This window comes from Myodes glareolus, chromosome 12 (genome assembly GCF_982192425.1).
Source record: "Myodes glareolus chromosome 12, mMyoGla1.1, whole genome shotgun sequence".
NCBI lineage: Eukaryota > Metazoa > Chordata > Mammalia > Rodentia > Cricetidae > Myodes > Myodes glareolus.
The window spans coordinates 24398325-24425617 of NC_142037.1; the positions used below are offsets into that span (position 1 = coordinate 24398325).

The following is a 27293-nucleotide window of genomic DNA, read 5'->3' on the forward strand; positions in this document are numbered from 1 at the left end:
ACTTAGGGCATCCTTCCTATTGGGTTACCTGGAGTCATTTCCCTTCTGTATAATTTTTAGATCAGTTCTTTGAACCCACAGAAAAGAAACTGTGGTAATTTTCTTCACAGTCAGTACAAAGCCCTGACCATAGCAGAGACACTTTCCACCCCCGTTCAGTACACAGGTTTTCTGCAGATGGTAGCTATTGCTGTGCCTAACCATTGAGCCATCCCCACCCCGTCAGGAAACATTTTATTATTTAAAGGTTATAGGTGAAATATCTGAGTTGTGGTAGCTTTTTATAGCATGTTTTTATTGTAATTTCCAGAAAGAGATTTTTTAAAAAAAGCAAAATGAAGTGATTAAACAATGAAGGTATAAAGGTTTTACTGTCTCTGCAGTATCTTTAGACACAAAATAAAACAATCCAAAACAATACCAGAGGGACTAGAACCAAAGTAGAAGCCCCTAGGTTTCTTGGCTTCCAGAGAATGGCCACACCCCAAGTCTATGTAAGCCAGTTCCGTGTGCATGACGTTACATCTTCTGTGAGACGTCTGTGCACTGTTTTGCCTATCATCAACTGAGTGCCTCATTTTCCACTTTGAGGTCGAGATCCTTGGCATATTCTAAATGAGTCCAGTGCTCTATCTGTGAAGTACGTGTTTCACCACGGTCCGTAGCTCATTTCACTTCTGTAATGGTGAACGGGCACGCAGTGCATGTGCCGCTTTCTAAGATGCACAAATGCATCTTTCAACTGAAGTACATGGAGGGCCTGAACCGTGCCCATGGCTGAAGCAGCCGCAGCTCTGCTTCCTGTGGTGTGGTAAGCTTACATGAACTATGCTGGAAGGTCAGTGCTTCCTCTGCGCCGTTTCCAGCTACACACACCAGGCCACGCTTTCCTAGGAGAGGAGGCAGGGTGCGTTAAGTAACTTACAGTCTGTGTATTTGCCTGAGTTTCCAGTTAGATTTCTGCCCAGCTCCTTGCCTTCCTGCCCTTCCAGTCCTCCTCCTTCCGTGACCACGATGATATCATTGGCAAAAATCTGCATAGGCTGTCCCCAACTGTTTTCCAACTGAGACGGAGTAATTTTATTTTCATCTCTACATTAGCACCAGTCCTCCCAAATCGAGTAGCCCAGGCCTTCCTGCAGTAGCCCTACAGGTATGGAGCACTTCCCATGACTGTTTTCAGGTCTGACAGTAATGGTGCATCCCTGTGTTCCTACCTCTCATGAGATGCTTCCAGGCACATCTCACCTCATAAGGGAAGCAGTACCAACAGACAACCTGCTTCATTAGACTAGTGAACTGAATCTAGGCTTGTATACAGCTTAGTCTAATTCCCACCTCTCTAAGCCACACCTACCTGACTATTGAGCAATCAGTCTTTACTAAGTGAAATGACCCATACTTGCCAAGGACTCTGACACTTGCGCTTGCGAAATCCAGTCTGTGACTCTGGTTGTTTTCAGTTTGGTCTCTGATATACACCAAATGACATTCAGGAACCATACACAAATCCTTCCAGTGTGTAAAATAGGCTCTCTGAGAGGACTATAGCCTTGCATCGTACAGGGCTTCATTCCTTTAAATCTACCTGGTTTTCCATTGTGACGAAGTATCCAATAGGGGTCAACAGAAAAATCAATGAAAAGATGCCATCGGCTGATTGAAGGCTCCATCTGAGTTCCACAGTCCAAGAGAAATCCTGAAATATAGTCACAAGAAACTCAACATCTCAAGATGCTTAGTTAGTGGTTGTCCCTCTAGCGTGTTCCTGTTTTGTCAACGGCAGCTTGTCTGGCACTGTGGTGTCAGCTGAGTATCTAAAGAAATCATTTAACTCAGTGTGACTGGCACCTGGTGGGGCTGAAAGGAGAGTGACTGTGTTTGTCATGGGGATTCCAAAGCAGGAAGAAGTGAAATGGAAAGAGTCAGCACCCAAGATGGCTGAGTGCATTTCTCCAGAGGCTGCTGTCATTGTCATCATCACTGGGTGAATGACAGGTCAACAGACATGTGGTGTCATCCTTTTTAGTAGGGTGAACCACCTGCCCACTGTGGGTGGAGTTGTCATAGGCAGAGAAATATAGCTATTGCGTATATTATGTATATATGTGTATGTATGTAAAATAGAGATAACATGTAGACTGGGCCTATTTTCTTGTCTCATCAGAAACTTGGTCATTTTAAGGTAGTAACTCATTCCAGTTAGACATATATTTCTGCCTTTGTTGCATTTTGTTAGTGGCTGTCCCTCTAGTGTGTTCCCGTTTTGTTAGCTACAACTTGTCTGCCATGTTGGCATCCACTGAGTAACTAGATAGACCATTTGTCACCCCCTTCCTTATCAATGAAGCTTCTTTCAGGAAACTCTAGCTCTTGCCTTGAAATTCTTGCATGAAATTCCTCAGTCAGTCTCAGTTGAAATATAGCTGGCGACAGCTTGTGCCAATTTTTGCCAATGAAATCATCTTGGTATTGGAAAGAGGAGAACCGGAAGAGAAGGAGGGCAGGGAGAGAGATAGAAACCAAGTAACTAATTGGAAACTCGGGCAAATGCTTTACATACAGCCGAAGTCATTGAATTTCACGGTGGCATGACAGTATTGTATCTCGGGCGCTGCAAGATATTGTTAGAGCAAAATAGTCCTTAAACTTTTTCTATATTTGACTCAGAGGAACTGTGCAAAACATGTTCTCTGCCACATTTTACATGGGCCATGCAGAGCACAGGCACAAGCAGAGTCCATTCTCCCCCATTGCCTGTCTTCCCTCACTTTGGAGATTATCTATCCTTAGTGGGCACTTAGTGGGCACTTAGTGAGCACACTCAAGTACTACTTCGTTCACTGCCTCGGACTCATGAAACCTCCTTTCAGTTGCTAGGAAACTGGGTCAGGAAGCTATTTAATGTAATCCACAGTCACATATGATAGTAAAGATTCCAAATCCTACCAGGAGACTGTGGCCCAGCCCTCAGCTTCCTACCCATACTGCATTGCTGCTGTGCCTCCCAGGGCTTGACAAGTAAGGAAATGACACTTGCTCAAGGCTCCAGTTCCCACCCGCTTTCTTCGCTTACAGTCTCTGTGTCCTGGGACATTTCATCCTTGCTCCTGAAGGACAAGCACCCTGAAGGAGATTCAGTCACCACAGAAAAAGTCTTCCGGACTGCCCCATGAAAGAACAAGCTTTCTTGGTGATTCTGCAAAGTAGCCTTTAAGGACACTGGTTTCTCTTGGAATGTCTGGGGTGTTTCTCAGTGATGACCTGTTAAAGAGAAGAGCCCGGGGAGGAGTCAGGATTGAGAGGCTCCAGGCTGAGTTCTGGCTTCATCATCCTTGTTTTCCCTGGACTCAGCATGTCAGGCTGCTAAGAACCCCAAGTCCTGAAAATCATGGCCTGTACCCTTTCCAACTAAGTCTTCCCAGAATCAAATTTGGACCTACCCAATGTAGCAGTCAGTAGCTGCCTTCGTGGTGGGCATGAGATAAAATACAGTACTTTGGTAGGGCTGTTAGGAGGAGCTGGGGGACACTTAGAGGAGCTATAGGAAGGGAAAGAAATATCGGGGCACTTAGGAAGTTTGTCGACAGAGGAAGAGGAAGGCATATGAACCATTAAGGTGGGGAAGAAGGAAGTGTGCCTTATAGGAGGAAAGTGGGTAGGAAGGTTAACAGAAAGGGACTTGGTCTTTGCAGCAGGCCAAGAGGTGCTGACTGGCACAGACAGGAAATGAAAGGAGTCTGGGCGAAGAGAAGGAGGAGATGGTGGAGGAGGTGGGTTTCGTAGAGAGCCCAGAGGTCTAGGAAGCTTTCTGGTCATTTTTTTCAGAGAAGACACAGCTAAAGTCTGTGAGCAACTGAGCTTGTGGGAAACGTTGTGGCAGCCATCTCCTAGGTAACCAATGACCTCACATATGATGCCGTACACATTGTGATGCGTACACCTCTCCTTCTGGTACAGTGTCCCAGCCTAGCCAAGCCAGGGTCTGGGTAAGGGTGTGTGCTGGGCAGGAATGGGATGCTGACAATGGTGCTGCTTTCAGTACTACATGGAGACTGGCAGTCTGTTGGTCAAGGCTGGGCCCACGCATGGCATATGCCCATGTGCTTGAAGCCTTGGGGAGCTTTTCCTGAACTTTGCAGGACCTGGAGCTGAAACAAGCCAGTACCTACCCCACTTTGACTATGCATTTTTCAGGACCTTCTACCTTTTTCAGTACTTGGAAATGTGGAAATAAAAGAGAATTTCAGGGAAACGGCCCTGTTCATCTTGATAGCTCTGTACACCAGGAGGGAGCCATAGTAGGCAGGCCTGTTCATCATTTTATTTAATTATATTCATAATCTATCTTTAGTTCCTATGTTTTTCCTTTTTTAATTTGAGGACTTCATACTTGAGTACAATCTGTTTTTATCCTTTTTCCCCGTTTCTCCTGTCTAGCTTTCACTGGTCCCCCAACCACCCATCTCAAATTTATTACCCCTATGAAGTTATTTTCATATAAATATACATGCACACATTTATCATACTGAGTCTAATTAGTGTTGCCTTTATTCATCTATATTTAGAGCTGGCCCCTTAGGATTGGAGTTTCTTCCCAGAAAGAGAAAGAAAGGAAGAAGGGAAGGAAGGAACAAAGAAAGGAAAGAAGGAAGAAAGGAAGGAATGAAGGAAGAAAGGAAGGAAGGATAGTAGGAAGGAAGGAAGAAAGGAAGGAAGGATAGGAAGGAAAGGAAAGGAAAGGAAAGGAAAGGAAAGGAAAGGAAAAAGAAGGAAAGGAAAGGAAAGGAAAGGAAAGGAAAGGAAAGGAAAGGAAAGGAAAAAGGAAAGGAAAGGAAAGGAAAGGAAAGGAAAGGAAAGGAAAGGAAAGGAAAGGAAAGGAAAGGAAAGGAAAAAGGAAAGGAAAGGAAAGGAAAGGAAAGGAAAGGAAAGGAAAGGAAAGGAAAGGAAAGGAAAGGAAAAAGGAAAGGAAAGGAAAGGAAAGGAAAGGAAAGGAAAGGAAAGGAAAGGAAAGGAAAGGAAAGGAAAGGAAAGGAAAGGAAAAAGGATCACTGTCTCTCCCTCGATAACCATTGCCTGCCTGTAGATCTTCACCTAGGGGTTAGATCTTTCAAAATTTTCCTCCATCCATGTTGTCATGTCAATTGGTTTTGTCTTGTTTAGCAAGCATATTCTTAATAGTTGACAGGAGCAACCATCCTGTCTTATCCAGAAGAACCTGTTACTCAGCAGTCATCCAAAACCTTAGGCTTGTAAAGCCTTTCTGCCCCTTCTTCAGTTTCCTGAGCCTTAGGTACAGGATGTGGTTACAGATGTCTCCCCTGGAGCTGGGCACCTTACAATCACTTATTCTCTGCATTTTGAGTCATCGTGGATGACCCTAATGGTCTTCGTCTGCTACAAAAAGAAGCTTCTTTGATGAGATGCAAGAGCTGTACTCGCCTATGGGTATGAGGATGCATGTTCAGAAGACAGTCGAAAACTCTAATACTTCAGTAATGCGGCAGCACTAAATTGCCCCTAGGAACTTTGATCTCTCTAGCCATGAATTCTTACCTAGGTTTACAATACTAGGAGTGAGTGCTACACACACACACACACACACACACACACACACACACACATTAAGTGGGATTTAGGTCCACCAAGACAGCTGTTGGTTGCCCCCAAGACACAAATGCTGCTGTTGCACCACTGGGGATAGCTTACTTATCCCATCATCTCTGTGCTTTTCGGGCTTTACAGCTGCATTGGATTGTTGGTAGATTTTCTGCTCCCCTTTGCAGCACGCATAACCCTGCCCAAACTGTGAGAGCCAGCCCTCAGGGAGGTCAGGTCTAACTTGATTTCTCCAATCCCTGTGACACAAATGTATGGTCCTTCCAGTAGACTTTTGCCGTCGTGTTCTGGCAGACAACCAAGAGCAATCATAACTACCCAGATTGTTGTGAGGGTCCCTTGGGCCCTCCTGACCAACAACTGAAAGGGATGTGTCCCTATCTGTCATTGTGGATTTTTGTTAGATCTCTGACTAGTTGGGAGTGTGTGTGTCGGGGGGACATTTTCCTATCTTGCATAGAAACTGCATATAGTAACTGTATGTGTGTTTATGTGATATACACACAAGCTATCTATAATGATATGGTGCTACAGTATATGTGTGTTTACGTGACACACACGCAAGCTATTTATATGGTGATATAGGATATGTGTGTGTAAGTAAGTTTATAAAATAGTGAGTTTCCCTAAAGCATTCCTGAACATTCTTAATGTTAATTACCTCTCCTTCCTCTCCCTCCCCTATATTACCCTCCTTCTACTCTGTTAAGCACTCACATACATTTCCCCCTTTCCTCCTTTATTGCATCTGTGCCTTGCTATCCCCCATCTAGATCTCCGTCTTCTCCCACCCCACAAATAGTCTATTTCTAATTTCTTTTCTTCTATGATTATTCCAGGTTGTAGACTTCCTCAAACCCACAAATAAGCGAGTACAAGTATCTTCTGTCTTTCTAGTTCTAGGTTACCTCATTCAGTGTATTTTCCAGTCCCATCTATTGCCTCAAGATTCATCTTTATTTGCAATTACATTATTTCCTTTGCATTCAGAAGCCTTTGGGCTTTATGATGGCCCACCTGTCAATTGTTGGAATTTTCCAAACAAATGGGGCCCCATCGGCAAGTTGTTTCCTATACTTATGTCATGTAGGGCACTACCTGTGCTCTCTTCTGGGTTTCAGGTTCCACATTGGGGTCTTTGATCGGTTTAGAGTTGATTTTTATGCAGGGTTGTAGCATGAGGACCTGCTTGTGGGGATTTTTGTCCTCCCACCAGGTCCCACAGCTGTTTAGCCCCAAAGAAAATCACATAGATAGTCTATATTAGTGATAAAACATTGGCCCAAACAAACAAACAAATAACAGGAGTATTCTGGGAAGAAGGAAGCTCTTCCCGCAGTTCTGCCCAGACAACCGAAGAAGCAGGATGTGACCTGCCCCGTTGAAAAAGGTACTAAGCCATGTGGCTGACATAGATAAAAATAATAGGTTAATATAAGCTACAAGAGCTAATAAGAAGCCTGAGCTAATGGACCAATCAGTTTATAATCTTATGGAGACCTCTGTATGATTTTCTTTGGGGCTAAATGACTGTGGCAGGACAAAAACCCTGACAAGCCCGGCCCTCATGTTACACAGGGTGATCTATGTGGGTCTCATTTCATTCTTCTGCATGTAGATATCCAGTTATCCCAGCACATTTGCTGGAGATACTGTATTTCCCCCAGTGTGTGTTTTTGTCATGTCGATGGCTGTAATTCAATATGCTTAAAACTGGGACTTTTATTCTGTTACTTGGCTCTTTCTGTTTACTTTTGTGCCAATACCAGTTTTATTACTATGGCTCTGTAATATTCTGCCTCCAGAGAACACTTGCCATCCTAAAGCGAAATAGAAAGTCTGTATTGTCAGCTGGTGACTGCTTGGGGAACTTGCCCAAATCATGCAGCCCCAAAGCTCACCATTATTTTCCATTTATGCACAAAACCCACATCCTGGTTGACACACTTAGGTTAGCAAGAACAGTTGGCAAGAAGCGAAACTATGGAAGTGAAAAGGCATGGTTAATACATTTAGAGACTTTTCAGGTCCTGGAAATATGGACTAGGTCTTCAGTGGGTTAAATCTTGGTTCCTATTTTGGCAGATGTTGGGGTCCACATGTTGGGTTCTAAGGTAGGAATGGTGCCTCCAACATGGCTTCAGTTGTGTTAAGGTCTCTGGGCCTGTTAGAATATAACTTGACATCTGGTGTGGTAATCCCTGCAGTATTATTTTCCTTCAAAACTGCTGTGGCTATCCAGAGTCTTTTGCCTTTTCATATGAAATTCAGAATTTTTTTCTATTTCTTTTTATTATTATTATTATTATTAATTTATAAAAATTTCCACTTCCGTCCCTCTTCCCAAAACCCTCCCTCTTCCCCCTCTCCCTTTCCTCCTCCCTCTCCAGTCCTAAGAGCAGTCAGGGTTTCCTGCCCTGTGGGAAGTTCAAGTTCCTCAACCCTCCCTCCAGGTCTAGAAATGTGAGTATCGAAACAGACTAGGATCCCAAAAAGCCAGTACATGTAGACGAAACAAGTCCCAGTGACATTATCAATGGCTTCTCAGACAGCCCCCATGTCAGTCACATTCAGAGAATTCGCTTTGATCACATGCTCGTTCAGTCCCAGTCCAGCTGGCCTTGGTGAGCTCTCAATAGATCAGTCCCCTTGTATCAGTGGGTGAACGCACCCCTCACAGTCCTGACTTCCTTGTTCATGTTCTCCCTCCTTCTGCTCCTCATTTGGACCTTGGGGGCTCAGTCCAGTGTTCCAATATGTGTCTCTGTCTCTATCTCCATCCATTGCCAGATGAAGGTTCTATGGTGATATGCAAAATATTCATCAGTATGGTTATGGGCCAAGGCCAGTTCAGGCACCCTCTCCTCTGCTGTCCAGGGAACAATCTGGGGACCTCTCCTTGGACCTGGGAACCTCTCTAGAATCAAGTCTCTTGCAAACCCTAAAATGGTTCCCTTAGTTGAGATATATACTTCCCTGCTCCCATATCAATCCTTCCTCCCTCCCCCCATCCCATTCCCCCAAGCTATCCCCAATCCTCCCCTACTCCCTTCTTTCTAACCATCTCCCTTTCCTTCCAACCCCCCACCCCCATGCACCCAAGGTTGCCTGGCAATCTTGTCTACTCCCAATATCCAGGAGGATAACTATATGATTTTCTTCAGTTCACCTTCTTGTTTAGCTTCTCTAGGATCACTAATTATAGGCTCAAAGACCTTTAATTATGGCTAGAATCTATTTATGCGTGAATACATACCATATTCCTCTTTTTGTGTCTGGGTTACCTCACTCAGTAAAGCGTTTTCTATTTCCATCCATTTGCATGCAAAATTCAAGATGTCATTGTTTTTTACCGCTGAGTAAAACTCTAATGTGTATATGTTCCACACCTTCTTTAACCATTCTTCTATTGAGGGGCACCTAGGTTGTTTCCAGGTTCTGGCTATTACAAATAGTGCTGCTATGAACATAGTTGAACAAATACTTTTGTAGTATGATAGGGCATCTCTTGGGTATATTCCCAAGAGTGGAATTGCTGGGTCCTGAGGTAGGTTGACTCCCAGTTTCCTGAGAAACCGCCACACTGATTTCCACAGTGGCTGCACAAGTTTGCATTCCCACCAACAATGGATGAGTGTTCCCCTCACTCCACATCCTCTTCAGCATAGGCTATCATTGGTGTTTTTGATTTTAGCTATTCTGACAGGTATAAGATGGTATCTCAAAGTTGTTTTGATTTGCATTTCCCTGATCGCTAACGAGGTTGAACATGACTTTAAGTGTCTTTTGGCCATTCGAAGTTCTTCTGTTGAGAATTCTCTGTTCAGTTCAGTATCCCATTTTTAAATTGGGTTAATTTGAGTTTTAGTGTCTAGTTTCTTGAGTTCTTTGTATATTTTGGAGATCAGACCTTTGTCTGATGAGGGGTTGGTGAAGATCTTCTCCCAGTTGGAAGGTAGCCTTTTTGTCTTACTGACAGTGTCCTTTGCTTTACAGAAGCTTCTCAGTTTCAGGAGGTCCCATTTATTCATTGATTCTCTTATTGTCTGTGCTACTGGGGTTCTACCTAGGAAGTGGTCTCCTGTGTCTATGTCTTGTAGACTACTTCCCACTTTCTCTTCTATCAGGTTCAGAGTGGTCAGATTAATGTTGAGGTCTTTAACCCATTTGGACTTGAGTTTTGTGCATGGTGATAGATATGGATCTACTTTCATTCTTCTACAGGTTGACATCCATATGCCAGCACCATTTGTTAAAGATGCTATCCTTCTTCCATTGTATACCTTTAGCTCCCTTATCGAAAATCAGGTGTTCATAGGTTTGTGGGTTAATATCTGGGTCTTCTATTCGATTCCATAGGTCGACTTCTCTGTTCTTATGCCAATACCAAGCTGTTTTCAATAATGTAGTTCTATAATAGAGTTTGAAGTCAGGGATGGTAATGCCTCCAGAAGTTCCTTTATTATATAAGATTGTTTTGGCTATCCTGTGTTTTTTGCTTTTTCATATAAAGTTGATTATTGTTATCTCAAGGTCTATGAAGAATTTTGATGGGATTTTGATAAGGATTGCATTGAATCTATAGATTGCTTTTGGTAGATTTGCTATTTTAACTATGTTGATCCTCCCAATCCAAGAGCAAGGGAGATCTTTCCATTTTCTGGTATCCTCCTCAATTTCTTTCTTCAAAGACTTAAAGTTCTTCTCAAATAGGTCTTTCACTTCCTTGGTTAGAGTTATCCCAAGATATTTTATGCTATTTGCGGCTATCGTGAAAGGTGAAGTTTCTCTGATTTCCCTCCCTGCTTCTTTATCCTTTGTGTATATTAGGGCAACTGATTTTTTGGAGTTGATCTTGTATCCTGCCACATTACTAAAGGTGTTTATCAGCTGTAGGAGTTCTTTGGTAGAGTTTTTGGGGTCGCTAATGTACACTATCGTATCGTCTCAAATAACGAGAGTTTAACTTCTTCCTTTCCAATTCGAATCCCCTTGATCCCCTTATGTTGTCTTATTGCTATTGCTAGAAGAATGCCTTTTGACTTAAGTCTTTGATTTCTCTTTTCTCCTTTTTTAATTGATTTTTTTCTTTATTCTTAAGAACTTCATGGGGACTGGAGAGATGGCTCAGCAGTTAAGAACACTGACTACTCTTCTAGAGGACCTGAGTTCAATTCCCAGCAATCACATGGTGGCTCATAAACATCTGTAATAAGATCTGGTACCCTCTTCTGGAGTGCAGACGTATATGCAGACAGAACACTGTATACATAATAAAGAATTTCATGCACATATACAATAAAATATGATCATATCTACCCAATAGTCTCCCCTCCAATTTTCCCAATGTCTCTTCTAACTCATCCCCCTCTCAACTTCATATGTTCTTTTATTGTATTAATTTTTTATAAGCCACTAAGTCCAATTGGTGCTGCCAATATGTGCACGGGTAGAGTGCCTTCAACTGGAGCATGGGAAATCTCCCAGTGGCCATGCCCTCAAAAAAGGAAAAAACCTGTTGCTGTCCAACAGTTATTACCTGCCAATAGCTCCTAGGATGGAGTGGGACCTGAGAAGTACCTCCTTCTCCTTTTTTAGCTGGCTTTTTCTTGTCTCTTGTACAGGTCTTGTTCAGGTAATCCAGAAGACAGCATCCCACAGTTCTCCTCCATCTTCCAGCTCTTCCATTCTTTCCTCTTTGTCTTTCTGAATGTTCCCTGAGCCTTGGTGGAGTGGAGGCAGGGTGATCGAGCTCTCCAATTTTAGGGTTTGGGTTAAATGTTTACTTCTTGTCCAACTCTGCATTGACTGCTACCCGGAGCAAAAAGAAGTTTCTCTGACCAGAGTTAAGGACAGCCCAAGTTTATAAGCATAAAGATAATATTTAAAGAGAAATTTGACAGCACCACCCCTTGGCAAAAGAACATTAGCAGATTCTATCCTAGGGCCTAGGGCCTAGGGCCTTGGTAGCTATAGGCTTCTAATCTGTGTTACAGTACCAGGTGTGAGATTCCCTCCTGCCAGTCAGTCTGCAGATCCAATCAGAAAGAAGTTGGTCATCCCATCATAGTCATTGTCCCTCTTGCGTTAATGAGATCTTGCCTGCAGAGCAGTATTCTGGCACAGGCCCAGCACTGTATCAGACAATTGATGCTTTCTCCTCTAGCATGGCACCTTTTGGCGCTATGAACTCTAGCCAGCAAGGAAGAGGAGTCCTGGTCGATTGGAAGCCACTTTCTGGATGTCTTGTAGCCCAAGTGTAGGGTCTTGGCCTGCAGTTGTGGCGGTGAACTGAGAAAAGTGACAATAGTCTGTGCTGTTTTCGTGACCAGACCTCTCTCTCGGACCAATAACTCTCAGGGAGGTGGCCCACATTCAGCACTGTAGTTTTAATAAGCCATTTCTTCTGAGAGCATCATTTTCCACAAAACTCTTTTTTAGGTGATATTATGAAATTAACTTTCTAACTCATTGGCACCCATCGGGCCTTTCCAAACAACCTTAGTTCTGGTGGACCAACCACTGCTCCTTCTGCCCCTTCTCCTCACCCTCAACCCTGCTTAGTCTGTTAACCCCTTGTTGCCCCCTTTCTTTCATACCATCTCTCCAATTATATATTTTACTTGGGTTGTGAGAAGTAGGCTTCCAGGTGGCTTTTCATGCGTCCTTCCTTTGAGTTAGTCCTCCTCTCCATCCCCTGATTCCTCCATCCCCCCAACCTTCTTTCTTTAGCCTTTCCACACCCGGCATTCCACCTTTCTACCATCACCTGCCATGTAATCTAGTCCACTCTCTCCCTTGTTATGTCTTTCCAGCCTTCAGGCTCCTCTCGGGCTCAAACTTAAGAACAAAATATTTGAATGTAGACTACATGTGAGAGAGAACACATGTTTCTTTCTGGGCATGTTACCTCACTCAGTGCAGTATTTTCCAGTTCTGACGTTTACCTGCAATGTTCATGATTTTATTTTTTCTTTACAACTGTGTAATAGTCCTCTGAGTGATTGTATGTATGACATTTTTCTTATTCACATATCTATTGACGACCGATCATCGAGATTGATCTCACCTCCTAGTTTTTTCTAATAGATTGGCAAGAGCCTGTGCAGGTGTCTCTGAAGAAGGATATAGGGTCCTTTGGATATATTCCCAAGAGTGGATCTTGTGACAGAGCTACAGCTAGGTTTTTGAGAACCTCCAGATGGATTTCCAAAGTGGCTGAGCCAGTTTTTACTCAATGTAACTCCTATCCTCACATCCACACCAGGGTTTATTGACATTTGTATCCCTGATGGTGGCCATTCTGGCTAAAGTGAGATGACCATATATTCTAGACAGCGATCCTCTGTCAGATGAACAGCTGGCAAAGATTGTCTCCCATTCTATGAACTGCCTGTTCCCTCGGTTTTTTTCTTGTGTTGTTCTTCTGCTGTTTAGCTTCATGGACCCCACTATCTATTGTTGGTCTTACTCCCTGTACTTTGTCTTGTTCAGGAAGCCCTTACCTCTTCCTGTGAATGGAAGAGCACCTGCTTTTTCCTCTGGTAGTTTGAGGGTAACAGGCCTTATGCTGAGGTTCTTGATCCAAATGGGGTTGAGTTTTGCGCAGGTAGAAAGTCAGGGGTCTCATTTCACTGTTCTACACGCTGAAATCCAGTTTTCCGTGCACTGATTGTTGAAAACACCATTTTTTTCTTCATTGTGTATTTTCAACATCTTTGTCAAAGTCAGATAACTGCAGTTGCACGCCTCATATCTGGGTTCTCAATCATAATTCATTGACCCATGTATCTGCTTAGTGCCAATATCATGCTGTTTTTATTATGATGGCTCAGTAGTATTATCTGAATCCAGGCGTGATGATACCCTGCATTACTCTTTTTGTACAGGATTGTTTTGACCATTCTTGATTTTCTTGTGTGCCTCCATATAAATTGTTGGATCATTTTTTCTATGTCTGTGAGAAATGGTGTTGGATTTTATTGATTTGTATTGTGTTGAATCTGTAGCTTTGTTTTGATAAGATAGCCATTTTTTTAAATTTTAATTCTTCTCATCTACATGCAGACTCATCATTTTATTTCAAATACATATATGGGATCATATTTAAACTGCAATTTTCAGACATCATCAAAATTAATGTTTTCTACCTTTTCCTACTCATCCTCTTTAGTTGATGATTTCACGGCTTTGGATTTGAAGTCTCTCCCCTGATTGGTGCATCTTTCAGCCTCCATTACAGAAGCTTCTCTTTGCAGTGGATGGTGATCATTTTAGAGATGCACAGCTGCTCAGTGTGCAGAGAATAAGAGACCATGAACCACTCGGGCCTAAAAGGGGCATCTGTATCCTATCCTCTTTGTTAAGGCTCAGGAACCATCATGGAAGAGGAGCCAGAAAGATTTAGGAGTCAGAAGTAACTGGAGTCTGCAGGGAAACAGTGTGTACTGGACACAACAGAGCTATTACAATGTGAACTCACTGTGCATAAGATCTGCTCAAGATCAAGCCAGTATGAATGGCAGTATGAATGGGGAGGGCTCGTGAAGTCCTGCCCCTAGCCAAGAAGCTGCTAGCTGTTGATGACTCCTAAGGGAAGGAGAGTCAGTTTTCTTCAGGGATGTAGGCAGTGAGAGGCTACCCATGTGCCAGTCGGTGGTCCTGCACATCCATGCATATACAGACAGCACTAATTCAACTCAATGTGATTTTGTAAATCAAGTGTGTGTAAAGTTGAGAGAGAAGTAATGGTGAGGGTAGATGTGGGAGGGATTAGAGAGGAAGAGGCTTGGGGGGGGGCAGATTTTATCAAAACATATTATAGGTTTATATGAAATTCTCAAACCATAAAAAAATTTAAAGCACTGAATTTAAGGTAACCTTCCTAGTTGAACTGATACCTATCAAGTCTCTTACATGTTTCTCTTCCTCTCATATTCCTTATTCCCATTTCTCTCAGCTCCATCTTCTCTGTCTTCCTCACTAGTGAATAATTTATTGGGATCCATTTTTTTACCATGATAGCACATACATTCTATATTCTGCATACATTGGCTTGTTTAAAATCTCAGATTTAATATATGCATTTAAGACTGATTACTCACAGTGTACTTCTTTATATGCAATACATGTACTAGTGAAATATTGCCTGTAATTTTTATTTTACTTATCCTTGTATTAGGTCTATAGTTCAATGAATTTCTCTGTGAAGTTCAGAAACATACATATATCCCCTGCTTCAATTCATGAGTTATAATCCCCTATATTTTAAAATACTTCTCATTCACCTCCTTCCATTCTTACATCACTTTTCTTATCCACAAGTGCTCATATGTTAATGAATCTTTACATTTGCTTGCACTGCTGCCTACTTGGATGTGGAGAAACAATATATTCTTATTATTTGGGGGGAATTGCTTTTGGTGAGATGAATCAGCAATAACGTTTTAAATTGTATTCACTTGTTTATTTGATTAAATTTTTATATTATGTTTTTCAAGATGAAAAATGTCATTAGTTCTTTGATAGAAGTTTTGCTCACATTCACACCTGTGGTGGTTTGAACAGGTATGGCCCACACAGATGCACGAGTTTGAATGCTTGGCTTATGAGATGTAGAACTTCAGCTTATTCTCTAGCACAGTAGACTTGGTGCGCTCCTGCCTGCACTCCTCCGTGCCTCTTGCCATGATGATAATGGACTAAACCTCGGAAACTGTAAGCCAGGCCCAATTAAATATTTTCCTTTGCAAAAGTTGCCATGGTCATGGTGTCTCTTCACAGCAATAGAAACCCTAACTAAGACAGAAGTTGGTACCAGGGACTGGGGTATTGTAATAGGCCTCACCATATTTTTGTTTGGAGAAATAAGGACTTATGGATTTTGGATTAGGAAAGCAGTTGAATGCTTTAAGTGGGACTTAATGGGCCATCCAAGTAGAAGCATGGCAGACAGTGGTGCTGAGGATGAATTGAACTGTGAGGCCTAGCTCAGCAGGTTTCAGAGAAGAATTTTTGTATGTGACCTAGAGATCATTCTTGTGAAATTTTGATGAAGAATGTGGTTGTTTTGTTTTTTACCCTTGTCTGAAGAGTCTGCCTGAAACTAAACTGAAAAGATTTGGATTAATTCTGTTGGCAGAGAAAATCTCAAAGCAGCCTAGTATAGACTCTGTGATGCGGTTATTATAATGAAAAGGAGTAAGATCCATAATGAAAAGGAGAAAGCTGAGAAAGTAAAAATATAAAATGTATAATTTGAAGAGAAAAACAGCACCAGGAAGTAGCATGGAGCTAAATCCTGTGTTCAAGGAGATAAACAGATTAATAACCAGAATAAAGGTAGTGGTGACCTCAGGGCAAAATCCTACCCAGCTAAGTTTCCAATTTGTGAAAAGCAATTAATAAAAAGCTTAGAACAATATTTAGTGGCAACACCTTTGATTCCAGCACAGGGAAGGGAGAGGCTGGTAGATCTCTAAGTTTGAAGCCAGCCTGGTCTACAGATCCAGTTTCAAGACAGGCAAGCTTAATCAGTGAAGGAAACCACTGAAAATAGAAAGCTGGTGAAGATGTAACTGAATAAGGGGGCCATGTTCCAGCCCCAGCAAGCAGCAGAACTTGGCAGAACTTTGGCCATGTGGTTCTGGCTTTAGAGTCAAGGATAGAAGAAGTTATGAAATATTCCTCTGTGACTCAGGAAAGCCACTGGTCATGCGTGTGTCAGGGGTGTCCCTGAATGGAGGCCCAGAGAGGCCTTTGTGTGAAACTATAAAGTTGTGTGGAGGCCCAAAAAATATGAGCCTGTTTCCACGTTGATCAAAAGTCGGAGAGTTGAAACTTGTTTCTAGTTCTTTCAAGGTTATTGTGCTTCTACCTCAAACAAAGGCCCCACCTAGATGTTGACCAGACAGTTCTGCTCTCTCAAGGTTATTGTCAACAGGTGTGGCTAATAGCCAGAACTTGTACTCCAGGAATAGAGAAGCAGATATGTTCTACCTCAAGCTAAAGTCTAAGGATCTGGCTAAGTTCCAGTTCCCTTAAGGAGAAAACTTTGGATTCAACCCAAGGAGTGATTTGTCTACAGAATATTTGGTCTAGGGTGTGAGTATGACCTGGTGACTTGTTTTGTTCTAGCGACAGGATGTTTAACTATGAATGTAGCCTGCAACTTTCAATTGGTATGTTCATTTCCCTGTATCATGTTAATGCTGTCTTGGTCTTACTCCTACCTTTTGGGGTCAAGGGTAGTTTAAGCAGTTGGAAATTAAATGCGGACAAATTTTCAGTACTCACTGGAATTCCCTCCCGATATTATCCTATATATTTCTCCATTTTATTATTTTCATTTGCATCTTCATATTATTTACTATATTTCTAAATCCCCATGCCTTTACCCTGGCGAGAGGTATTTTTGTCAAGGCTGGCCCCGGACAAAGTTGAAGCCTGGATGACCCTGGAGACCTGAACATGCTGGAGTTGACAGAGTCATGGGATACCTGCCAAGGAAATCTGCTAACAGAGTGGAACCAGCCCAAGGGAAAGAAGTGTGTTGCAATCAATAACAATAAAAGGAGTTGGACATCTGAAGAGTGTTTTGATATCAGACATGGAGATGCAGAGTTTGGAGTTTGCCCAGCTGGTTTTCAGTCTTGGCTTTGGTCCAGTATTTCCTCACAATCTCGTTTCCCTATGTGTTGGAATGGTGATGTATATCTTGTGCCATTATATGTTGGAAGTATGTGATCTGCTTTTTTGATTTGGATTTTTTAGGGGATTACAATTAAGAGACTTTGAATTTTGGATGTTTAAACATTGTGGAGACTGTGACCTATTATGGGGACAATTGAAATTGGACTAAATGCACTTTGCATTATGTACAACCCTATGGGGGCCAGGGAGTGGAATGTGGTGGTTTGAATAGGTATGGCCCCTATAGATACATGTGTTTTAGTGCTTGGCCTGTAGGGAGTGGCACTATTAGAAGGTGTGACCTTGTTGGAGTAGGTGTGACCTTGTCAGAGGAAGTGTGTCACTGGGGAGGTAGGTTTTGAGATTTCATATGCTCAAGCTATGCCCAGTGTGACACACAGTCTCCTTCTGCTGCCTGCAGATCAAGATGTAGAACTTGTAGCTCCGCCTCCAGCACCATGTCTGCCTGCGCACCGCCACGTCTCTCACCATTATGATAATGGACTAAACTTCTGAAACTGTAAGCCAGCCCTGATTAAACATTTTCCTTTATAAGAGTGGCTGTGGTCATGGTGTTTCTTCACAGTAAACAGAAACCCTAACAAACACAACTCTTCTCCTCCAAGCTCTGAGGTATTTTGTATAAAATTACATGTAATTCCTTTTGGTTTTGGTGTGTGTGCGTGCCGATGCACGCATGCTAGTATACTCACCTGTGACTGTTGGATACTGAGACTGGAGACAGTCTCTCTCACTTAACTGTAACTCGGCACTTTTAGGTGGTCTGGCCTCAGGTGAGCCTGGGATGTCCATGTTGTGTCCACCTGGTGCGGGAGAATTATCTGTATTCTGTCAATCATATTTTAATAAAATGCTGATTGGCCAGGCAGGCAGTATAGGCGGGAAAGCCAGACACGAAGTAAAGGTGGAGCAAAGAGACTGGGAGTATTCTGGCAAGCAGGAAGCTCCCTCCGCAGTTCTGCCCAGACCACTGGAGAGGAAAGATGTAAGCTGCCCAGCTGAGAAAGGTACTGAGCCGTGTGGCTAACGTAGATAAGGATAATGGGGTAACATAAGTTATAAGAGCTAATAAGTAGCCTGACCTAATGGGCCAATCAGTTTATAATCTTATGGAGTCCTGTGTGTGATTTTCTTTGGGAATTGCCGGTTGTGGGGTACTGAGTGGGATAGAAACCCCAACAAGCCGGCCCTCATGCTACATCCACCTAGTGCTGGGTTACAGGTGCACACTGCTGCACCTGCCCCCCTGTGCCCATCAGAGTTGAGAACTGAGCTCCAACACTCGTGTATGAAAAACAGGCACTTCACCACTGAGCTGTCACCCTAGATCCAGAGGAAGACTCTCGTACACTTGCAGGTCATGTGACCCCAACGCCAACCTTCATTTAAGTATTTTATCAGTCATTATTTTTATGAATTTTTATATGAGGCAATAGGTATTATTTGATCATTTATCATTTAGTAAGTAGAATTTTATAGTGTTTACCTGCCCTACAACCTTCTGATGTTATTCTGGCCCTGCCTTAGTTTAGAGGAAATTCTTACCCACTAGAGCCTTCAGTATTGTTCTCAAGTATTATGCTCACCCCCCACCCACACACACACACCTCTTTCTGGCATTCTACTACACATATAATAGGTGTTATCTAGTTTCCTGACTCTTCTTTGCTATTCTATTCTGACTTTTTTTCTCTGCTAATTCTAATACCAGAAATTTCATGCAACATCTTTGGTCTCAGAGAGTTTGTCTAGTCCCTGTGTTATTTATTCATTGGCCCATGAAAAGTTCCTTTCGTTTCTTATATGATGGTTGGTCTCTGGCCATACCACCATGAACATGCCGGATCTCCTCTCATCTTATATAATGGTTGGAAGTGGCCAGTGATTGTATTGTCAAGTTGACAGGATCTAGAATCCCGAATGATACGAAGCCTCCCGGGACATGTATGAGGCACTGTCTGATTGGGTTAACCTCTTCTCATGCCTGTGAGGGAATATTTAGATTAGTTTAGCCTCTGCGCACACCTGTGCAGTCACATGTTTGGTAAGTGAACACCGAGTTTCAACCTGAATTCCAATAATTGATTTATTTTAATATATATACATTGATGCAGTGTCTCTTGTGTAATTTTTTCCTTATTGTGTCTTTTCAGAAATAGCTTGTTTTTATATCTAATATATGTTAGCTTAGAGGGAGGCAAATTATTTACTTTTAATATCCTTTGTTTTTCTCATTTTTCCTTAGTTTAGCTAGAAACTTTATATGATTGATCTTTTCACATAATTGGCCTGTGTATATTGTTCTATTTTTTCTAAGATTTCCTTGGCTACCACTATATTTTTTCCTTGTGTTTACTTTCGATTTATTTCATTTTTAGTGTCTGTATTTTAATATAAAGCATAAATGTTTTCCTTTTGTCTATATTACACGATGTTAATTTTCCTCTCTACAATTATGCTTCATACAGATTCACACAAACTTTGTTTTAAAACCTTTTATTTAAAAATAATTTTAAATTTCCCAAAGTTATTTATTCATCGTTACTTTATATAAAATATATGATTTTATCACTAGGAAATTTGTATTTATTTTTTGATGATGATTTCTATTTTAACTTTCTATGGCTTGATAGCTGAAACTTTGATTTCTATTCCTCTTGGGTGTTAAGATGTGCTTCGACCTTGACTTGGTCTGTCGTGACCTTGAGAAGGCCATATGACCTGCTGTTGATGCAGGAAGTCAGTGATCCAGTAGAGCTGTGTCCTTGCTGGTTTTCATTCTTTTCTTCAGTCCACTTCTGATAAGGGGATATTGAAATGCCCAATAAAATAGTAATTTCTCCTTCTTTCCACTTTTATTTTTTCATAGTTTTCCCTAAAAACTTGACACATTATATTCTTTCAATACAGGTAAAAGGTTATGCCCTCTTCCTTTGGCACTGAGCCATTATCAGCATAAAATAACTTTCTCCCTCTTAACTTGTAGTCTAAAATTGATTCAATTCTTAATAATCTATTTGCAAATGAAGCATTTATTTCTCTGAACCATGTCCCCTTTATTTTATACATGTAATGGCTACATGGGAAGCATGCAACTTCTGAGGATCATCTTGTCCCAGATGTTATATGTTAGCCTTGTAGACAGTAACGTCATCCTTGGGTCCTGGAGTTACTTGGGAATCTGAGGTCCTGTCACTGCAGGTTTCCCTGGAGAGGAGAAAACAGGATCAGATGTAAGCTCATGGGAAGCAGGGACGATCTGGATTGGAATGATCTGGACCTGGTTTAACCTGTGCCTCCGGATTTGCTTTTCTCACTGAATGTTTCCACAGTGGAGCTAGCACATGACGTCAGAAGGATAATGAAGTCGAAGGAGAATGTGCTGTGCAGATGTGAGTCTTTCTACCTTCCACATAGAGAGCTAGCTAGCTTCAAGAGAGAGAACAGTTAAGAGAACTCTTGGGGATAAGTTGTTTTAAGAGGTGGCTGGCGCTTAAGTCTTGTTAGGATTCTAGTATTACTGGTGATCAGTGTCCAGGGTTGGATGTTTCCATGTTCTCAACTAGTTATTCAAGAGTTGAAATGAATATGCCTTATACATTGCAAAAGTAACAGAGAGACATTATAAACAAAACCATTGAACGTGCCAGAAAACACTGCAAGGGAGTCAGTGGCCAAGAAGGAAAGTTCCTCGGGGGCCGGGGACTATTGCTTGGCACTTGCTTTTAATGGGATTTGAGGGAAGGTGAAATGTGGTTACTTCTTTTTACAATTGGTAATGGTTAGTGTAGACCCTTATAACTGGTCAAAGTGCCACAGGTGAGTAACTTGAGAGCTCATTGGGGGTCATCTATGGTAGATTTTCCTCTATCCAAAGAACAAGGAACATCCTGGAAGAGGGTACAGGAAGAACGTCAGAGCCATTGGATGGGGACGAGAGCCGTGAGATGCCAGCTTCTGAACATGACTCGGTTGTTGCACACATTGACTCAGCTGCTATGATTCCGACACAGACCTTTACAGGATCGAGCCAGTCAAAATTCTGGCCTGGGTGTGTAAGTGGAGGAGTAACTGCTGAGGTGACTGCTGAGGGAGGGAGGGTCACTTAGATTCCCACGCCACAGTGAAAGGTCTCTCTGCTCTTTGACTATGGATATGATTGACTAGCTTGTGCCAGATTCCCGTCTTGACTCCCCCACAATGATGTGACTTGTAATATGACTTGTGAGTCACACAAACCCTATTTCACTCAGCTGCGTTTTCTCAGGGTATTTTTATCACAGCAACAGAATGGAACTAGGGCAGCAATAGGAGTGAATGGCCAGGGCAGGGACAAACCTGCTCACATGGTTCTTCCCTAGTACTGTGGAAGAGACTGAAACTGTCCATTCCTTATGCTTGCCTGCCTTACTAGATCCTGGGCAAGTACCCTGCTTATGGGAGGAATGCCATCCTAATGCATATTTAATAAAACGATGAATCTGTTGAAGTCTCACCAAGAAATGAATAAAAGAAAAAACCTTGTAGATGAGTTTTAGAGCATCTGTATTAGGCAAGTAATGTAAAGGACAAATATTCAGCAAATGTTAGAAGTTGACAGGAGATCAAGTTTCCCACTGGGTGTGACTTTCTCCTTCCCTATACTGAGGAATGTAAGACCCTCCAGAGCAAAGAATACCACAGGGAGGACGGTCAAGTCTTTTCCCGCCACAGTCATATCATTCTGGAACTCCAGATTAATTACTTCGTAAAGATCTGAACTCCTGGATCTAATGCTTCTTGGGTACTGTGTTGGCCAATCGTGCCGACGAGGGCTGCTGTCCTAGTTTTGTGAGGATGAACAAGCACATGGAATCCGTTCACGCCTGGACACGCGCAGTCTCTGATCTGAAATTGTGTGGAAGGGGCTAAGCTGTGTTCCTGACCAGGACAGCCACACCTGGGCCACTTTTGTTTATTGTTTTGTTTTGTTTTCTAGACAGGGTTTCTTTGTGGAGCCCTGGCAGTCCTGGAATTCTCTCTGCAGTCCAGGCTGACCTCAAACTCACAGAGATTCACCTGCCCCCCGCCTCCCAAGTGCCGGGATTAAAGGCGTGCGCGCACTACTGCCCAGCGTACAGCTGTGCTTCTTATCTTGATGAAGGTGCTGTGAAATGTCCTGGCAGATCCAAGCTGCAACCCTTGCACATGCCAGTGTCTGCCCCTGCAGATGTCATCTGCGGAAGGGGAAGTAGTGTGAGGGACTGACTTTCCTGACATGCTAATGGGTGCGGTGATAGTTTGTGTTTTAACGTTTTAACAAAGCTTCCTTGAAGATAAGAATGCAGAGCTAAGCCAAAAGAGCCTGGCAATGGTGGCATACACCTTTAATCTCAAGACCCAGGGAACAGATGGATCTCTTTGAGTTCACAGCCACCCTGGGCTACACGAAACTGATCCCGTCTAAAAGAGAATCAGAATTCACACAAAGGTGACCCTAGCACTTGGGATCACACGCCTTTAATCCCAGCACTAGGGAGGTGGAGAGAGGAGTGATATGGCCAAATAGAAAAAGGAATATAAGGAGGGAGGAGACAGGAACTCAATACAGTTTGAGGAGCAGTGTAGTCGAGGCAGTCAGTCTGAGAAGTCAGTCTGAGTACAGGATCGTCCCTTTGGTAGAGGTAAGAACTCTCTAGTGGCTGGCCACTAGGCTTCTCTGATCTTCAGGCAAGCTTTATTTGTTAAAACACAAACAAAATATCACTACAAACGGGGTAAGCTTTTTATCTTACCCTTTCCTTTCTCATCCCAAAATGGTTATTTGATAAAAATTGTGTTCTTGATCAAAGGCGACGTGGGCTATCTTGAGGTATTTTTCAAGCTGACCTGATTATTTTAGACTTTCAACTTCATCCCCATATAAGCCAGTGTTAGTCATGTAAGCCCAAATCCACAAGTGCACGCTTACATTTCTTAAGGTCTTTCAGTATGTCAGGCACCACTGAGAGAAATCCCCAAGGCTACTTATTTGCCCCTCCTAACCAGTTCCAGATTTCAATCGAGCCTCCAGTGATGACCTGATTACTGTGTCATCACACTGGTTCCCAGCCACAACAAGGTCACCACGTAGTAACCTGAGTCCAGATTTAAACCCAGCGAGACTGGATCTCTGCCCTGGCTTTTTAGGTGTCCCTTCCATTGCTGCGGTACTTGCCAGTGCCTACTGAGTGAAGGCGCCAAACTTAACCAGGCCTTGACTCTCTTCCGCTTCCTGGTTTCCAGTCTGTGTCTCTGGGGGCTGCTTCCCTTGGACCTGAGGAAACAGTAAATGGGATTCATGAGCCGTTCTGGGTCCCTCAGTTTATCAGGAAAAGCTAGGCCGTTATCCTGACAGTTGGCAGCAAAATCTTTAAGGCATTGGTTTCTCTCTTTCCTGAAAAATACCTGGGATATTTTTCAGGTGTGGCCAGGTAAAGATAAAGGTCAGTGAGGAAATAGATAACATGATGCTCTGGGCAGCATGCTGGCTATGGCTTTCCTTCCACGTGTACACAGGCTGGAAGGCATGCCCTGACTGTTAAATTTTAGGTATGGTGGGGAAACCCTCCATGGAGGAAGACTGACTCATCCAGTCTGGTGAAGGGTGGCTGGCTTGTGCTGGGGACAAGAGAATAGGGATCTATTGAGCTGAAATATTGGGGGAGGCCAGGTCCAGTAGTGAAGGGGACAGTGTGAACGGATTCTCAGAGAAAAGTCTGGAAAAGAGGGAGAGCCAGGCATAGAGATAAAGTGGGATAATGGTGGGAAGTGTAGTTGAGAGGGGGAAGGTGGGACAGAAAACAGGAAGAATGGGTTGGGCTGGAGAACAAGCTGAAGGCTACAGAGCTCACTGGACAGGATGAGGGTAAAGACATTTGGAACAAGAACGGGGGGAAAGAGTCAGAGTGGAAATGAGGTTTAATATATAAAATGCTAGAGAGCCATTTTGTCATCTTTCCAGAAGACTCTCCAAACCTCATTCTTCAATAAAAACAGAGCGTGACTTTGCATGTGCCAGACCTGCTGGGACAGTCACCTTCCAGCTCACCTCATGTTCCTCTGGGCCTGACAGACACTGTCAGCACCACCACCTCCCTCTTCTTCCAAGACATCAGCCAGTAGGACCCCTGTCTATTCTAAGAGTGATGGGGCGAGAAGCAAATAAAGAGGGGGAACTGGAGCATTCATGTGTGCTTGTGGATAACATGACATCTACACCTGTGCTTGTGGATAACATGGCATTTACCTGTGTTTGTGAGATAACATGGCATCTACCTGTTCTTGTGAATAACATGACATCTACCTGTGCTTGTGAGATAACATGACATCTACCTGTGCTTGGCTTGTGGGATAACATGGCATCTACCTGTGCTTGTGGGATAACATGGCATCTACCTGTGCTTGTGGATAACATGGACATCTACCTCCCTTCAGATTGCAGGGACAAGGCACGGGACAGAGGCAACTTGCTGGGACCTGGGGGAGCTTCCCTGAATCAGGAACTAGGAAGAGAGTGAGTGCCACATAAGTGCATCTCCAAAGGCCTCTCCTCCCCTTTCCAGCTCCTGCGAGCCTCAGACAACTGGAGAAGAGACCCTTCTTCCATTCTATGAAGCAGGAGGAATCCGTAGACCAGGAAAGGAGAGAGGGCTCCTCAGAAGGCACGCCTGCCTTTGATTTTTACCATAAATGTCTCCTTAAACCAGTTTCTCATATGACAAGCAGGTGGGTTTTGTTTTGCTCAGGGAGGCCTTTTCAGTCATCTGACTGGTGGATTGAATACACCACATAGTTTTCGGGTCGTTATCTGCTGCACTGGAACTGCTGGGCGTCTGTTGTTCCCGTGATGTGTTGCTGTCCTCTCAGCACAAGTCGCTCCCCAGATTTACATGAGTGTTTCATGTGGAGCATGTGTTTCTCCCGTCATTTGTAAACTTCTTGCTGATTGCCCTAGGCTTACAGTCCAGATAACGCTCTCAGAGCACTACCCTCCTCTTGAGACAACACAATACATCCTACCTACAAAACGCTCATTCTACCTGAAAGTTGTTGCATTATTATTCCATTTGACAGAAATGCTCCTCTCTGTAACGTGTGCCTGTGTGTGTTTGAAGTCCTCTAAAACCTTTCTCCTGCATTGCCTGTCTTTCCCTTTCCTCTCTTGTGAGGTAGCCTAAGCGTTTACTGACGTCCTCACTCAACTGCTAGCGCTCATCACTCCGTCATTAACCACTACAAAGAAGACTTACTCCGGGATGGAGAGATGGCTCAGAGGTTAAGAGCACTGGCTGCTCTTCCAGAGGTCCTGAGTTTGATTCCCAACAACCACATGGTGACTCACAACCGTCTGTAATGAGATCTGGCGCCCTCCTCTGGCATGCGGGCATACATGGAGGCAGAATGTTGTATACAAAATAAATAAATAAATGTTAAAAAAAAAAAAGACTTACTCTCCACAGTATCTCCATTTCATGGCAAGGAAACTGAGTCATGAAATGGCTTAAGATTATACTCCCAGTAGAGCCTGCTCCTGAGCTGAGTCCAGACGCAGGCCAGGCTGGCTCCTGCTCCTCTCGGCTGTCACCTGCAGCACTGCTGAGCTTCCTCGAGCTCACTAAGCCTTGCTTACCACGTGTGTGGGGTCCCATCCGTTTCCTCCAATTCCAGGCTCTAGGTCTGGAGAATGCTTCCTCAACTCCCGAATAATGTGCTGAAAGACATTCAGAAACCCTGTGTGGATCCCTCCCAAGAAGGCTTTCTGACGACTGTGGAAAACCCCTCTTAGGATTCCGATTTCTCCAACCCCTCTAGGCTGTTTCTTGTTACAGCCAGATTCGGTGAGAGAAGAAGGCAGTCAGAAATCAGGAGAAATGAGGTCCAGGCTATCAGCTGACCACATCATCCTGCTTCCCCTCTTTCACTATGATGGGAGTCCTGGAAAACAATCATGGCATTTCTGAAGTGAGCCACCCGCAAGGATTCCTTGTTTTAGACTTACCCAGCCTGACTGAAGGCAGTCAGCTTCCGGATGGGAAAGAGAGACTAGGCAGCTCTCCAGTGGCGCTCTCCCAGGAGAGGTAGTCGTGAGGGTGGACAAAGAGGAAGAGGGTTGGAAGACAGCAGGGCAATTAGCGGCAAGTTTTTCTACACAGGAGGAGCTGGGCATGGTGATCATTAGGGTAGGGAAGTAGGAAGTGTTCTTTAGAGGAGGGAAAGAGGTCGGGTAGAAAACAGACAGGGGATTTGCATTAAAGGCAGGCAGGCAGGTGGGTGGCTGAGATGGGAAGAGGTGAATGCTGGTTGGATAGGCAGAGGACTGAGAAGTCTGAGTGGGAAGAGAATTGCGTAGACTTCCCAAAATTCTTGGATGCTTCCTCCTCATCTTCCTAGAAGCCTGCAGAGCCCTTACTTTCCCAATAGCAGTTTGTGGCTGAGCTTGGCTAGAGCCGCTGTGGCAGTTATGACACAGGTCAGCCCTCACCTCATTCCGTGACAGAATGCCCATTGTGAAGTGTGCACACCCTCCCTCTGCTCCAGGAGGACAGCAGCCTCCCCTTCCAGAGAAATGGGCTCAGGGTCTAGGTATGGGCGTGACCGTGGCAAATAGCACTGAACAGAGACTGTCACATCCGTCTTTGCCTTTGGATAATGCTTTCCTTTCATTGGTGGAGACTAGTCAGACACACGTGCCTGGATCCTGGGACAGCAGCCCCGCAACAGGAACTGTGGAAATGTGTGGACATTGATTTAAGTACCTTTTTAAAGGGTTTTCATGTTACATAATAGGAGAAATAGAAATGATTGAAGATCTTTGTGTGGGGGTGTGTCCCTTTTAAAATCCTTCTCTCTCTGCCTCCTGCCTTCGGATCAGATGTAAACTCCTAGCTACTGCCCCAGCATCACGGGTGCCTGCCTGCTGCCATGCTGCCCAGCATGATGGT

The 27293-nt window shown here is 43.5% G+C and overlaps 1 protein-coding gene and 1 long non-coding RNA gene across 2 annotated transcripts; both read right to left on the bottom strand.

Moving 5' to 3' along the window:
- Nucleotides 1–276: 276 nt before the first annotated feature.
- Nucleotides 277–1955, bottom strand: LOC146892268 (uncharacterized). The gene is made up of 2 exons (XR_015004691.2): nt 1589–1955; nt 277–890 (listed from the first exon to the last, which is right to left on the bottom strand). It is a non-coding gene; the product is annotated as an uncharacterized LOC146892268 (long non-coding RNA).
- Nucleotides 1956–20343: 18388 nt separating this feature from the next.
- Nucleotides 20344–26822, bottom strand: LOC148120223 (uncharacterized). The gene is made up of 4 exons (XM_087912145.1): nt 26351–26822; nt 25982–26062; nt 23528–23626; nt 20344–20538 (listed from the first exon to the last, which is right to left on the bottom strand). Exons 1-3 carry the CDS (start codon nt 26732–26734, stop codon nt 23534–23536), a joined length of 558 nt encoding a protein of 185 aa, XP_087768271.1. The 5' UTR covers nt 26735–26822; the 3' UTR covers nt 20344–20538; nt 23528–23533.
- Nucleotides 26823–27293: the final 471 nt, after the last annotated feature.